This window comes from Seriola lalandi, unplaced genomic scaffold (assembly GCF_002814215.2).
Source record: "Seriola lalandi dorsalis isolate HSWRI2012SDOR001 ecotype SW California unplaced genomic scaffold, Sedor1 jcf7180002054390, whole genome shotgun sequence".
Classification (NCBI taxonomy): domain Eukaryota; kingdom Metazoa; phylum Chordata; class Actinopteri; order Carangiformes; family Carangidae; genus Seriola; species Seriola lalandi.
This window is the reverse complement of record NW_019524943.1, coordinates 415,039-430,434: the sequence shown is the minus strand read 5'-3', so window position 1 is coordinate 430,434 and position 15,396 is coordinate 415,039. Positions and strand designations below refer to the sequence as shown.

General features: G+C 38.6%; 2 protein-coding genes across 12 annotated transcripts in view; both read right to left on the bottom strand.

Annotated features, from left to right (window-relative positions):
- The window catches only part of LOC111657280 (cell adhesion molecule CEACAM5-like), a 16,302-nt gene extending 14,258 nt beyond the window's left edge, over window positions 1-2,044 (bottom strand). For 2 of the 3 annotated variants that reach the window (XM_087174882.1, XM_087174884.1), the window contains exon 1: window positions 1,992-2,044. In XM_087174882.1, coding sequence (XP_087031008.1) covers window positions 1,992-2,037 — 46 coding nt within the window. In that variant the 5' untranslated portion in view covers window positions 2,038-2,044. Of the gene's footprint in view, window positions 1-1,224; window positions 1,374-1,991 lie in introns of those variants that run through there. The other variant, XM_087174883.1, reaches the window with a different exon arrangement.
- Window positions 2,045-4,007: 1,963 nt separating this feature from the next.
- LOC147818944 (cell adhesion molecule CEACAM1-like) lies at window positions 4,008-15,229 on the bottom strand. Of its 9 annotated transcripts, none has more exons than XM_087174874.1 (12): window positions 15,063-15,189; window positions 14,362-14,456; window positions 11,622-11,731; window positions 10,623-10,872; window positions 9,833-10,105; window positions 9,223-9,489; window positions 7,188-7,436; window positions 6,793-7,059; window positions 6,276-6,381; window positions 5,871-5,921; window positions 5,675-5,706; window positions 5,336-5,563 (listed from the first exon to the last, which is right to left on the bottom strand). In XM_087174874.1, exons 2-12 carry the CDS (start codon window positions 14,405-14,407, stop codon window positions 5,508-5,510), a joined length of 1,707 nt encoding a protein of 568 aa, XP_087031000.1. In that variant the 5' UTR covers window positions 14,408-14,456; window positions 15,063-15,189; the 3' UTR covers window positions 5,336-5,507. The 9 variants fall into 9 exon arrangements, with proteins under 9 accessions (XP_087031003.1, XP_087031005.1, XP_087031007.1 ...); XM_087174875.1 differs by having other exon boundaries at window positions 11,622-11,728; XM_087174877.1 differs by lacking the exons at window positions 5,336-5,563; window positions 14,362-14,456 and adding an exon at window positions 4,008-5,324 and having other exon boundaries at window positions 15,063-15,222.
- Between the last annotated feature and the right edge of the window lie 167 nt (window positions 15,230-15,396).

Sequence of the window (15,396 nt, the reverse complement as noted above, 5' to 3'; positions counted from 1 at the left end):
CAAATAATTGAAATCAGGTGTTCCAATCACTTCCATGGCCACAGGTGTATAAAATCAAGCACCAAGGCATGCAGACTGTTTCTACAAACATTTGTGAAAGAATGGGTCGCTCTCAGGAGCTCAGTGAATTCTAGCGTGGTACTGTGATAGGATGCCACCTGTGCAACAAGTCCAGTCGTGAAATTTCCTCGCTCCTAAATATTCCACAGTCAACTAACAAAGTGGAAACAATTGGGAACGACAGCAACTCAGCCACAAGTGGTAGGCCACGTAAAATGATTTTTCAGGAGCTGGGCTTGGCCCCTTAGTTCCAGTGAAAGGAAATCTGAATGCTTCAGCATACCAAGAGATTTTTGACAATTCCATGCTCCCAACTTTGTGGGAACAGTTTGGGGATGGCCCCTTCCTGTTCCAACATGACTGTGCACAAAGCAAGGTCCTTAAAGACATGGATGAGAGAGTTTGGTGTGGATGAACTTGACTGGCCTGCACAGAGTCCTGACCTCAACCTGATAGAACACCTTTGGGATGAATTAGAGCGGAGACTGAGAGCCACACCTTCTCGTCCAACATCAGTGTGTGACCTCACAAATGCGCTAAACCTTGCGGAAAGCCTTCTCAGAAGAGTTGAAGCTGTTATAGCTGCAAAGGGTGGACCGACGTCATATTAAACCTTATGGATTAAGAATGGGATGTTACTTTAGTTCATATGCGAGTCAAGGCAGGTGAGCCAATACTTTTGCCAATATAGTGTATGTTTCCAACACATCTTCAACCCAACAGCACAAACGATCTGTACAATTACCCCAGCTAGAAGGTGGGCACCCAAGATTAGTTTCAGTAGTTCAGTATCCAACCAAATGTGAAGTATTGTCAGTTTCTTCTTCTGCTGAATGATGGCGTTGAATAATGACCAGAAGTGTTTTTGAAGAAAATTGCCTTTTAGATATAAAATGTCATCATTTTATCCTATTAGACATTATAATCAGCACATGAATTTAAAAGTTATGACCCAAAATGTGTGTCAAACTGTGACCTTTGACCTTTGAGCACCAAAATCTAATAGTGTTTCTTTACCAAATTTGAAGAAATTCTCTCAAGGCCTTACTGAGTTATCTTGTCCTCGAGAATGGGACAACCCCAAAAACATAATTCAGTCCACAGCTGTTGGAAACAGAGGCATACACTGTCTTGCTTCTGGTGTATCGAATGGTGATAGCTCACCTGAGATGACTCCCACGATGATGACATATATCACAGCTGTTTCCATGTCATCTGAATTATCAAGTATAACACAAAAGAATGATTTGTCCTTGCGCTCTTTAACTTTCCCTTCGCCGATGTTCGTAAGTTAGTGCTGAATTCACAATGTTCAGGGAGGATGAGGAAGTCATGGGTGATTTTCACTGACAGGTTCCTACATGAATCGTCACGCACCTTTGTTGATCATTAACAACAAACACTATGAGCAACAACAACTTTTTAAAGAGTAGACAAAAGACTTTAAATGCATCTGTTAAGAGATTTGTTTTTATGTAGTCAAAACCATAGTCATGCGTTTGTTCAGAGGGGTCTGTATTAGTTATTTTGTAGTGAGGTGACAACATAACTGAAGCAGGTACTGAATTTCCTGCTTTGTAATACTTGTTCAACTTACCTTTCCTCAGCTCCTTGCTGCCCAGGAAACTCGCAATTGATTTGAATAATTAATTGACAGAATATCATGTATTTCATTAAAGTTAAGTGACATCGTGCAGCTACATCGTTATGGGTTAAAAATACCTGTAACAATTTAACTGCAACATGTGCATTAACTTCCTTGTTAACTAATATATTGTATGTAGTGCTTTCATATATTCTAATTACATTCATGTTCTCACACTGCTGTTCACAAAATAACTATACTATATACTGTGCTACACTGTACTATTATATTATTCAGTATATTTTTTCGAACAAGTGAAAAAATGTTATTTTCTGTGAGAGCTTACCTGAGATGACTCCCAGGATGATGGCATATAACACAGCTTCTGCCATTTCATCTGAAGTACCTGTAATGGGGGTTGTCCTATCATTGTACTTTGCACTGCTGTGCACACTTTACTGATCTGATCTGATCTGATCTGATGTGATGTGATCACTGACTATTACCTATATACTATACTATTACCAGCAACAATTGAAAGGTTTAATTGGTTATTTAATTATGTTATTATCATGTCAATATGTCATATCAGCACCTGAGATCATCTTTTGACTCACTAAACATTCAGTGGCTTATTCATACTGTGGCTAATCAGTAAAATATGCCGTTAATTAAAACAATGTCACTACCAGGTTTTGTCTTGGTAATTTAACATGATGCTTCCTTTCATCAGATCACTTGCACAAACTCATTTTCACCACAAGAGGGAGACATCTTGCAGGTTTGACCATAGCCCTGAAGGGGTGTAGATTCAGTGGGTTGCTTTCATCATGCAAACAGTTTACACTGCAACACGTAGGTAAAGGTTCATGAGTCATTTATTAGGACAGTCTCAGTCTGATGCCATTTTCACGTCTCAGGGAGAGTGACCAATGGATATATTAATTTTACTGTACATTGTCTCTGTGGCCTTTACAGGTAAGAATCTCAAATTTAAGAGCTTTGACATGTTCAGTAGTCCTTGTTTGTCAAAATTTGTTGTTTGTTCTTTAAGAAAACTCACACTATCCTTCAGTTGATGGCCAAGGAGTTTGGCTAATGATTGAGACTAAACTAAACTCACAAAACCATGAGTAGCCAACAGGCAGTGTGCTCTACATGCCACCAGTCCAAACCTTAGAACCACTATAACTGAAACAATCACCAAACTGCTTCAGCTGTTTAGCAGTTTTCATGACAATCTAATAATCGAGAAAGGTTGAGTACAACTGGAAAATGTCTCAAGTCTTCTTGAAACCAATGGGAGCATACAGCCTGTGGCTGATGACAAACTTTCCATAATCCACAGTCATTTTTTGTGTTTTAAGTAGTTTATATTTTACATGTAGACTCTCTCAACAATGCTATAGTAACCATTGGGCAATATTGCGAATTATTCATTACAGTCTTTCTTAATGAAGACTGTAATTGCCTCCTCCAGGTTTGTCTGGAGGAGAAAACCTGTCCTCTGGCAATTCCACAGTCCTCATTTATCATCAGCAGGCTTTATACAGATACTGTTTCTCTGCTTCCCTTCCTTGTCTCCTTTCCTACTTCAGAAAAAAGGAAACAACAGACATTTTTCCTATTTCTCTTTCTTCTAGGAGCGACTGGTCAGCAAGTGGATGTTGAGCCAGAGGTGTTTTCGTATCCTGGCCAGACAGTCCATCTACGCTGTGCCCTCATTAATGCCACTGGGCTCAGGCTTATAAACATTCAGGAAAGTCAGAGTGGGAACTACAGCTGTCAGGCTTTTAACACCAAAACTCTGAGTAATCAAACATCCCAGCCCTCAGTTGTCTCCGTGGGTAAGTTGAATTTAAGAGGTTTTGTGAATTGATATGCGTCTGAGAGATGGCACTCATCCACCTGCATAATCTGCATTGAAAAAATGTGTACTCTATGCCTCAGTGTTTTGTGCTTGCTTGACCTTGCAGGCACAGCTGTGATTAGAAAATGTCATGTGAAAACATAACTCCACTTCCATGGTATACTTATTCTGGCCAATATTATAAAGTGTCTATAATCAATATTCTAATATTAACGGTGGATTATATGACTTCTTGTATGTGGAATGGCTCATTATCCACAAGACAGCACAACCTCACTGACACCACAGGGGGGAAGCATACTGCGGCTTTTGGAGTGAAATTGTTCGGTAGATTCAAAGGATTTACTTTATGTTATCCAGTTTTTACGAGAAAACGTGGGAAGATTTTCATTTACTTGGACAAAGACATAGGTAAGTTGTTGTCTATGAAGTTTAGCCATTGATTAAGAGGGAAATCTGGAGGCGCAAAGTTATGGAGAGCTGATCCTAAAGTCTGTGGTGTTTATATTTATTGTTTTTGGCATGAAGAAAAGTCAAAGGTGTCAATTCAAGAATACAACTTTGATAAAATGTAATTATCCTCTAAGCTTAATGGAAAAAGGTGACAAATCGGGTGTTGAGTCTGCTACATTTTGAATTAATAAATAATTAAAAAAATATTAATTTATAAAACATCTGACACTTTCATTTTCACAGTTCCGCATATTTGAAAGACTGGTACATATTCAATTATATTACCAACAAATACAGCAAATATTATTAGCTGACATATAAGCATTAAATATCAAAGACAAAAATATTGTTAAAAATTGAATTGTGTCTTTTCCAAACCTGGTGTGTATTTACAAAGTTGTGGTCACACACATAAGAACAAGCAATAGATATGCACTGTATGTATAAATTGTTAAGTATGCATAAGTGTACAAAATTTAAAAAAAAACATACAAGTCATTTGATGAACATGGTGAAACACCAAGCTTAACATTTAAAGTGGATCACATGACTACTTCTCTGTGAAAGAGGTCAACACTGAATTATCATCAGTAGTTCGCTGTAGTTCTCCTCAACTAGAGAGCTTTGTAGCATTTTTCAGTTCATTCCATCATTGGTTTTACGGCCTGCAACTGCACCGTTTTGATTCACACTCAGTGCTCTCTCATTAACCTTGTTTTCGGCTGTTGTTTTTAGGAAAATGTTAGGGTTATGGGAAAGGACAACCATCTGGTGGACATAGTAGAGCATTTAGCTGCAGAGGGAAATATTTCCCTTTGGTGGAGACCCAATGGAGAGTGCATATTGGTCTTTTTTTTGCCAGGTATATATACTCAAAATGAGTGATAATTTTACCAGATCCACTTAAAAAGTGATAATATGTCAGTTCTGTATTTACAACTTATTTCCATTGTCCCCAAGTTGCTAATTATGAGTTATTCCAGGTTTAAGAGCTAATAGAGAAAGAGCTGATGGCTCTGATCGAACCAGAGCTAAACGGAGAGACAGTGTTGGGCAAGAAATGCAGCAGAAATGCTACTGTTGCTCTGTCTGAATGTCTAAATGGCAAATGTTTGACAACACATTATGCATGAAACTTAATAAGGCACAGTAATAATATACCAAGGCTGCTAAAGCTGTAATCCAGTTGTGGTGCTCTTCTTCCACCTAGTGGCCTCAAAGTGTCATTGCATTGTGATTTACTAATTTACAAGAAAAAAAATATAAAGGAATAATAATAAATTAAAAAAACAGCAGTGGGGGATCTTCTTTTCTTGGTGCAGGTGAAGACTTAACAAGTGTTGATTTCTTGATCATCTGCAGGACAAAAAAGTAAACAAATGGTTAAAGAGTCGCTGTTTTGATTAACTGTGAGTCCTCAGTTATTGTTGGTCTATAGTAAATTTAACAGATTTAAACCAAGAATAATTACTTTTACCTTTTTCATTAAATCAGGATTATGACATTAAAACATATCTTAAAAAAGAAAGATCACTGAGTTTATTTTATGTCCTCATATACCACTGAAGTGTTCTCATAAGTATGTTCCTCTAGTTCTATGCAAAAAAAAAAAAGGTTTTTTTACAGTGCAGCTGATTATCTATGATTGTAATTTATTCATATGATAGTTTAAGTGTAGGGTGAAGTCAGATCAGATGACTACTTACCTGTGTTATGTGGCAGGGGATCTTTCTTATTTCTAAATATTAGCATAGAACATTGTTAAAATTTGGCCAGTTAGATGTGAGTCAAAACTCAAACAATAACCAATATGTTTTCTGTAATTTAATGAAAAAAGATTCCTAGGTTCCCCTGTAGCTCACCAGGAGGGGTGTGTACCACGTGCTAAGGCTGAGCACTTACCTTTGCTGCATGTCATTCCCTTCCTGACTTTCCTGTATGTCTCTCCTGTCGCTGTAAAAGAAAGCAGAAATGCCAAAAAAAAACTTAAATGAAAAACAAACAAACTTTATAATAAAATTCTTTACTGATAGAAGTTAATATGCCAATAATACAAAATAAACAACACAGCAACAAGGTAATGAAATACTTGCATCCATCAGGTGTTTTTTAAACATGGTAATACCAAATTATTAATGCCAATTATGTTAACCCAATTAACAGAATATGATGTCATATTAAAATGCAAAATTACTATATGAAACTGTGAATATATAATATGTTTAATGTATAACATCAGGGTTAGGTCAATGTTAATGTTACAAATAAGAGAAATGGGTAATATTATGAAGGACATTATTCACTCACTTCTTTTTGTAGATACAGTACCCTCCAGCAGCTCCACCAGCAGCTATGAAACATATGGTTATTACTATGGCAGCAATGGCACCAGCTGAAAGACATCCATGTTTCCCTGGTATGTGTAAAATGAAACACAAGAAACCCGGCAGGATTAGCCCGTTTGGAAACGCACAAGAACAGCTGATAAGTGTCCAAGTGTCCAAAACAAATCAAGCACAAGAGCATGGTGCAAAAATAAATAACAATGGAATGGAAAGGGACAATTGGATAAATATACAATCTCTTCTAAGCATTTTAAAACTAGTCAATCACACCTTGTTGTTATAGATCAGCAAAGGTGAGATATAGTCAGAAAGCCAACCACTCTTCACAGAGATATCCAAAAGTATCAATACTCTGTCATCTGCAATGCAAAATTTCCCTCATCTGCTGTCAAGCCAAAAAAAAAAAAAACAAAAACAAAAAAAACGCCTCACTGTATCCACAAGTATTAACAATATGTGCAGTCAACACTGTCTGGTACCTGGCGGGTCCTGTGTTACAGTCAGTCCATGTACTGCAGATGATGTTTTCTCAGTTATTCTGTTCATCGCTTCACAGGTGTACTCTCCGCTGTCAGAAAGATCAGTGATGTGTTTAGTCAACACGGCAGAATTGTTGAGTATCTTCGTCTCATTCAGTTTCCAGGTGTAATTAGCAGTTGGTGTGGACTCAGCAGAGCAGGTTAATGTTAAGGTCTGGTTCAAACTTATTGTACTTGGACCTTTGATTTGAACATTTTCTGGTCCATCTGAAAGCGAGAGAGAGATTAGTGGTGATATTACAGTAGCACAAACCATGTTATTTCCCTCAGTGCCCTCTGCATTTTACCACCATATGTCTGAAAAGTAAATGGACATTGTACAGCATCTTACTTACAGTTAACAACCATGATGTATTCAGCTTCAACACTGCTGACAGGGTTGCTGATGTTACAGGAATAATTTCCACTGTCTGTTTTCTTTAGAGACTGAAAAGACAGCACTCTGCCAGTCTGGATCAGATCTGCACCATCCTTCATCCACTTTCTGGCAAAGAACGAGCCAGCAGCCTCACAGGTTAAGTTGACAGCGTTTCCCTCAACTGGCTGGTTTGTTGATGATGTGACAGAGGCATTCACTATTGGCTCTGTTGGACAAAAGATAAAGAATTTTGTGAGAGAAATATGAAAACAGGAACAAAACTAGCCGAGTCACTGAGAGTTGACTGAGTAAACAGATATAAAGGAACTTGAGAACAATTCATCCTGGCGAGGGGCAAACTACTTCTCCAAATTGGATAACGTGCCAAATGTGTTTGATTGTCCACATTCATGGGTTATTCTAACATTTAACGTTCTTAACAACCTATAATCCAGCCATATCATTGATATGAGTGGAATACATGACACTGACTTTACAACAAGATTCTCAAACAGTTGCCACCTTCACCAATGAAACGGGTTTCAACACAAGTATTAATGGAACATAATGCAATGCGTTTTTATTTAGTAGATTTTTTGCCACCTGGAGGCAGGGAAAAAAACTGTAAACACGACACTAACACATAATCACTGTTGATATACCAACTTGTTGTGTATTCAGGTTACTCCACCAACTCCTGAGGGAAACATCTGGTTATTTAGCTGCTAAATGTTTCACTTTATTCTCCAGCTAGTTACTAACTTTGTCTCTGTCTTTGCTGATGAGCAGGTACTCTGACTCTGCTGTTTATAAACCTGAGCCTTGATTCTGCATCAAACAACAGATTTCCATTAAAAAAACACTGAAAAAGGGCAGCGGGTCTGGAAACAGCTGAGCACAGTCGTGCGTGTACATAGTGCAGGATAGAGAGTGGACCTGAATGGTCCCTGGTCATAGCGGGTCACACTGACTATAGTGAGAGTGGTGTTTCCATCAGTGAGCTGAACTCTGTTACTGGCTGTAACCTCAGAGCTGCCGTTCAGCCAGAGGAAAGAGAGGGAGGATCCAGAGGAGGAGCAGAACAGACTGACAGAGCTGAACTCCACCAGGTCTGTGCTGCTGGCAGTTACTGTTACATTGGAGACTCGCGCTGTGGGTGATAAACACAGTGGTTTTACACTTTCCACTGCTCACAACAGGGAACATGTTTCAATGGAGGGAAGCAATGTAGGGTTTTTGGTTGATTGGCTCAGTGTCTTATATTTTTATTTCGGTTAATTTACTCTAATTACTGAAATAAATTGTCAGTTAATATTATGTGATAGCCTGATATTCTCAGTGAGTAACAGTCACATTACCAATCATTGCATATTATATGGGATGGGGTTGGCAATATAAACTAGATAACTGTTGACTGATAACTGTTGTTAATTATCTGTTTTAACAAAAATTCCTAAGCTCTTGGCCGCGTTAGGGAGTGATTTGGTATGACCTTGAAGTATAGTTAAGTATCTTGATTGCCAGTGAATGCATGCACTTTTTGTTCCACAAATGCTTCATACAACATTTTTATATTTAGGAAAGTTTTATATGGTACTATCACAGCTACGTGTTTAAATCCAATTTTTATCAATATTTATATGTAGAAAACCTTTTACTCAAACTTACTACTAATAATTTGTCCGTTATTATGTGTTAGCTTGATATTCTCACTCAGTAACAGTCGCATAACCAATCATTGCATATCATAAGGGATGAGGGTGGCAATATAAACTAGATAACTGTTCATTTATCTAATGACTTTAAAGTATATTGAAGTAGCTTGATTGCCAGTGAATGCATGCACCGTTTCTTATTGTTCCACAAATGTTTTGAACAAAATTTTTATATTTAAGAAAGTTTTATATGGTACTATCACAGCTACATGTCTAAATCCCTTTTTTTTTTTTTTTTTTTTTTTTTTTTTTTAAAAATCAATATTTCTTTGAACAAATCCTTTTACTCAAACTTACTTAGGACAGAGATGATGGAAGGTTGAGATGTTTCATTTCTCATAGTTTTGTTGTTGAAGGCCTGACAACTGTAGTTCCCACTCTGATCCTCCTTAATGTTTATAAGTCTGAGCTCTGGTCCAGTATCAGACAGCGGGACTCTATTCAGGAACCAGTTAAACAGTGCAGCGGGTCTGGAGACAGCTGAGCACAACAGGCTGATGTCTGACCCTTCCACATAGTAATCCTGTGACGGGGATTTTGTTAAATTGATATTTTCTGGGCCGACTGAATGTAGGTAAAAAGAAAAAACAACAGAAGGATCACGAGATGTAATGTTAGTTGCATGAAAAATAGAAAGGCATACAGCATGCACTGTGACTCATACTGAGGTCTTATAAGTGATTAGTATGCACAGCGACATTGTTATATATCAAACACAATAGAAAAACAAAACTGTGCAAAGCAATAGAGCAGAAGTTTCTCAATGAAACTGACTGTACAATGATTTAATTGGCACCATGCTGTTTGTGGTGGTTCTGTACTGGAGTCAATTAAGTTGAAAATGTGTGTCTATGTTACATACAGATGTTGTCAGATAAAAGACTGAGCATGCAGGTTAGTAACTCACAGCTGATGGAGAGGTTTACTGGAGCACTGGTGCCATTACTGACGGCATTGAACACATGACACCTGAATGGTCCCTGGTCATAGCGGGTCACACTGACTATAGTGAGAGTGGTGTTTCCATCAGTGAGCTGAACTCTGTCACTGGCTGTAACCTCAGAGCTGCCGTTCAGCCAGAGGAAAGAGAGGGAGGATCCAGAGGAGACGAAGCAGGACAGACTGACAGAGCTGAACTCCACCGGGTCTGTGGCAGTTACTGTTACTTTGCCAACTTCCTCTGTGGTTGAAAAACACAATGTTTTTTTGTTTTGTTTTTTTTACTGTAGTTGCTATCTTGAAGTAAAGAGGCAATAACAAATAATATCACTATAATGATGAAGAATGAATTCCATCTAAACCACGCCATGATGAGCAGTCATGGCTGTTTGTTTGACCTCAATAATGCACAGACAGTAACAGTAATGAAAATCCTTAAAGTAACAACACTGGTCAAAACATGTTAACTTTAAATTATTTCACTGCCATGATATAAAATGTCTACTTAAAATTTTTTTTTAAAGAACAGTAATCTAAACAGAATATACTCATACTATATACCATACTTCTGATTTATCAGTTGTACACAACAATCACCTTGCTGCAATTGCATTATGCTATACAATGTATAGTAAGGCATGTGTGTCTCAGAGACATTTATTGAACTATACGGTATCCTCAGTTGGTTCTTGATGGTGGTGGCCAATGTCACCTTTAAACACTATAAACACAGTATGTAGATTACGTTAGTGACCTACCCAGCATGACCAGAGAGGTGGTGCCCTGCCTGTTGCCAGCTGGAAAGGTAGAAATTGAGCAGATGTAGTTCCCCTCATCAGTCATCCTAACATCACTAATCTGGATGGAAGGGCTGTCCAGGTTTGGGGGACTGGGTGAGAAGCTGACCCTGCCCTTCACAGGTGAGTCGGGGTAGTGGGGATCATTGTTGGGGCGAAACACTGCTATGTTGGTCCTGTTCCCTTCCTTCGGCTCGTAGGTCCATGTGACCTGTGGTGGAGGAGGCACAGGGTCAGTGGTTAGGATGTGTACAGTGTCTGAGAAAAACAACAGACCTCATTCATCATGATGTTGATAAGTGACACTGGAGAGTGTTTTGAGACATCCACATCTTGCTGTAAACTCTACAGGGCAGCGTACACAATCAAATAAGTGGCACAGGTATGATGCACCCCTCTCTCTCTCTCTCTCTCTCTCTCTCTCCTGCTCTTCAGGGAACCAAACAGAATTGTGCATTTCCTACTTCATTGAGAAAAGTGTTTTGTTTTTATTTCTATTACAAACCTCAGGATTATTTCTCTGGGCTATGATTTGTTGAATGAATGTGACAAATAAACAAGGCACATGGACCTGTATTATCGTTTAATGTGTATTTTGAATGCATGAATTGCTCTTATCCAGCTGTTTCACAGGTTTCACACACCTGCAGAGTCAGATTGATGCATAATTGACAAATACTTTATTTTAAAAGGAATATACCCATTTGTTTAGTCACATATTACATTTATATTCACTTAATGACCAATCTCTGTTTACTTCAGATGTGAAAGTAAATTGTAGTCCCAAGCTATCTCAGTGATTTATATTGTGTCAAGTCAGCACAATGAGTGAAATTTCAGGATGTAACAGACACTTTTGTTATCATTTCAAATCACAAAGTATGAGTATGGTGGTATAAAGAAGCAATCAAATCCTAACTGAGAAAAAGAAAAAAAAAACTGCAGCTGTGTGTATCTGACCTGTGTGAGCTCATTCCCAGCGGCATTAATGAGGGCACAGCGTAGGTGGACTGTCTGGCCAGGATACGAAAACACCTCTGGCTCCACATCCACTTGCTGACCAGTTGCTGCTAGAAGAAACAAAGAAAGAGAAACATTGTTTGTTGTTTCCTTCTTTTCCAAACCAGGAGAGGAGATAAAGAAAGGGAGCAGATAAACAGTATCGGTACAAAGCCTGCTGATGATAAATGAGGACAGCGTGGAAGAGTCTGGTACAACAGAGGACAACATTAGTGAACCCAGACAAGTAGGCCAAGAGTCTGGTGTCTCTCCATGACTGTGCGTGTGTGGATGAAGTGGATGAAAAAAAAAAGGGATGTGTGCTGGGAAAAAAAGAGGAAAGTTAGTTCTCTTTGGGTTATGCTTTTCTATAGCTTGCCATTTGCTGTACCGACACATTACGGTGCAACAGCTAAGAGTCAAAATAAATATGCTTTTCTTGGTGTGTTGTGTCAGTGGGTGTGCGCAAAACAGAAAGAGTGAGGGAGCTTTAGAACGACAATCTGTGTGTGTGTGTGTGTGTGTGTGTGTGTGTGTGTGTGTGTGTGTGTGTGTCTGTGTGTGTGTGTGTGTGTGTGTGTGTGTGTGTGTGTGTGTGTCTGTGTGTCTGAGTGTCTGAGTGTCTGAGGCAATAAGAGGAGAGCCAGCACAGGAAACTCCTGCGAGGGCTCAGACGAGAGACAGGCTGGTCTTATGAGACTCTATACAGCCCCAGGGAAATGAATGTTACACACAAGACAGTCTCCTCCAGGTATGTTTCCTTCAGACAAAAACTGGAGGAACTTATAGTTTAAGATGGGTTCTAATGAAGACGTTTTAGCCTAATATGAGCCACTGCTTTTTATATTATTGATCACAATCCATAAGAAAGCCTGCATCAAACGTATAAACTACTTAAAACACAAAAAAACTTTGGATTTTATCAACAGCTGCATTCGGAGAGTCATCTGGCAACATACAGATTACAGGACAATGAGGACACACTGTGGTGACTCTGCATGTTTTAGCACATTCCATGAGAACGTCTTGAACTCATATCCACTCAGAAAGAAAGAGTCTAACAAGTTGCATGACCGGTGAGAAATCTGTGCCATCTTATGTGAAAACACATAAACTATCCATTTAACCATTTAACATAACAATTAACATTTTAACTTCACTTAAAGAAATAAACAAACACAGAGAAAGCAAACCAGGGAAAGAATACAATGTTCTAATAATGTATGATTATTATGTTAACATAATCATCACACAGCAACTTCAACTATCAACCTAATATACAATTCTGATATAGAGATGATGTTTGAAAATGTTTCCTGGATCAAGTGAAACTACAATTACGGTTGTATTCCTCCACCAACCACTCCAGTTGTAGTTTATGTACATGTTTGTCCAGACTCACATACACTATGTTGCCAAAAGTATTCACTCACCCATCCAAATAATTGAAATCAGGTGTTCCAATCACTTCCATGGCCACAGGTGTATAAAATCAAGCACCAAGGCATGCAGACTGTTTCTACAAACATTTGTGAAAGAATGGGTCGCTCTCAGGAGCTCAGTGAATTCTAGCGTGGTACTGTGATAGGATGCCACCTGTGCAACAAGTCCAGTCGTGAAATTTCCTCGCTCCTAAATATTCCACAGTCAACTAACAAAGTGGAAACAATTGGGAACGACAGCAACTCAGCCACAAGTGGTAGGCCACGTAAAATGATTTTTCAGGAGCTGGGCTTGGCCCCTTAGTTCCAGTGAAAGGAAATCTGAATGCTTCAGCATACCAAGAGATTTTTGACAATTCCATGCTCCCAACTTTGTGGGAACAGTTTGGGGATGGCCGCTTCCTGTTCCAACATGACTGTGCACAAAGCAAGGTCCTTAAAGACATGGATGTGAGAGTTTGGTGTGGATGAACTTGACTGGCCTACACAGAGTCCTGACCTCAACCTGATAGAACACCTTTGGGATGAATTAGAGCGGAGACTGAGAGCCAGGCCTTCTCGTCCAACATCAGTGTGTGACCTCACAAATGCACTTCTGGAGGAATGGTCAAAAATTCCTGTAAACACACTTCTGAACCTTGTGGAAAGCCTTCTCAGAAGAGTTGAAGCTGTTATAGCTGCAAAGGGTGGGCCGACGTCATATTAAACCCTATGGATTAAGAATGGGATGTTACTTAAGTTCATATGCGAGTCAAGGAAGGTGAGCCAATACTTTTGGCAATACAGTGTATGTTTCCAACACATCTTCAACCCAACAGCACAAACGATCTGTACCAATTACCCCAGCTAGAAGGTGGGCACCCAGGATTAGTTTCACTAGTTCAGTATCCAACCAAATGTGAAGTATGGTCAGTTTCCTCTTCTGCTGAATGATGCTGTTGAATAATGACCAGAAGTGTTTTTGCAGAAAATGACCTTTTTGATATAAAATGTCATCATTTTATCCTATTAGACATTAAAATCAGCACATGAATTTAAAAGTTATGGCCCAAAATGTGTGTCAAACTGTGACCTTTGACCTTTGAGCACCAAAATCTAATAGTGTTTCTTTACCAAATTTTCCTCAAGGCCTTACTGAGTTATCTTGTCCTCGAGAATGGGACAACCCCAAAAACATAATACTTCAGTCCACAGCTGTTGCAAACAGAGGCATAAAATACACTGTCTTGCTTCTGGTGTATCGAATGGTGATAGCTCACCTGAGATGACTCCCAGGATGATGACATATATCACAGCTGTTTCCATGTCATCTGAATTTCCCTTCGCCGATGTTCGTAAGTTAGTGCTGAATTCACTATGTTCAGGGAGGATGAGGAAGTCATGGGTGATTTTCACTGACAGGTTCCTACATGAATCGTCACGCACCTTTGTTGATCATTAACAACAAACACTATGAGCAACAGCAACTTTTTAAAGAGTAAAAAAAAGACTAAAATGCATCTGTTAAGAGATTTGTTTTTATGTAGTCAAAACCATAGTCATGCGTTTGTTCAGAGGGGTCTGTATTAGTTATATTGTAGTGAGGTGACAACATAACTGAAGCAGGTACTGAATTTCCTGCTTTGTAATACTTGTTCAACCTACCTTTCCTCAGCCCTTTGCTGCCCAGGAAACTCACAATTGATTTGAATAATTAATTAACAGAATATCATGTATTTCATTAAAGTTAAGTGACATCGTGCAGCTACATTGTTATGGGTTAAAAATACCTGTAACAATTTAACTGCAACATGTGCATTAACTTCCTTGTTAACTAGTATACTGTATGTAGTGCTTTCATATATTCTAATTACATTCATGTTCTCACACTGCTGTTCACAAAATAACTATACTATATACTGTGCTACACTGTACTATTATATGTGAAAAAATGTTGTTGTTGTTTGCTGTGAGAGCTTACCTGAGATGACTCCCAGGATGATGGCATATAACACAGCTTCTGCCATTTCATCTGAAGTATCATCAAGTATAATGATTAGTCTTCACTCCTTAGCTTTGATTATTTCAGTATGAGGATTTCAGGATATGAAGGCAGTATGAGGAAGTGACCTGTAATGGGGGTTTTCCTATCATTGTACTTTGCACTGCTGTGCACACTTTACTAATCTGATGTGATCACTGACTATTACCTACAAGCTGAGCATTTTTTTTACAAAATCTTTCAGCAACAATTGAAAGGTTTCATTGGTAATTAAATTATGTTATTGTCATGTCAATATGTCATATCAGCACCT

Coding starts and splice junctions, on each gene's coding strand:
- LOC147818944 (XM_087174873.1), bottom strand. CDS start 15,108: ATGGCAGAAGCTGTGTTATATGCCATCATCCTGGGAGTCATCTCAG. Junction 7,060..7,187: donor ATACATCATGGTTGTTAACT/GTAAGTAAGATG, acceptor TCTCGCTTTCAG/ATGGACCAGAAAATGTTCAA. Junction 6,382..6,792: donor TGTAACACAGGACCCGCCAG/GTACCAGACAGT, acceptor TACACATACCAG/GGAAACATGGATGTCTTTCA.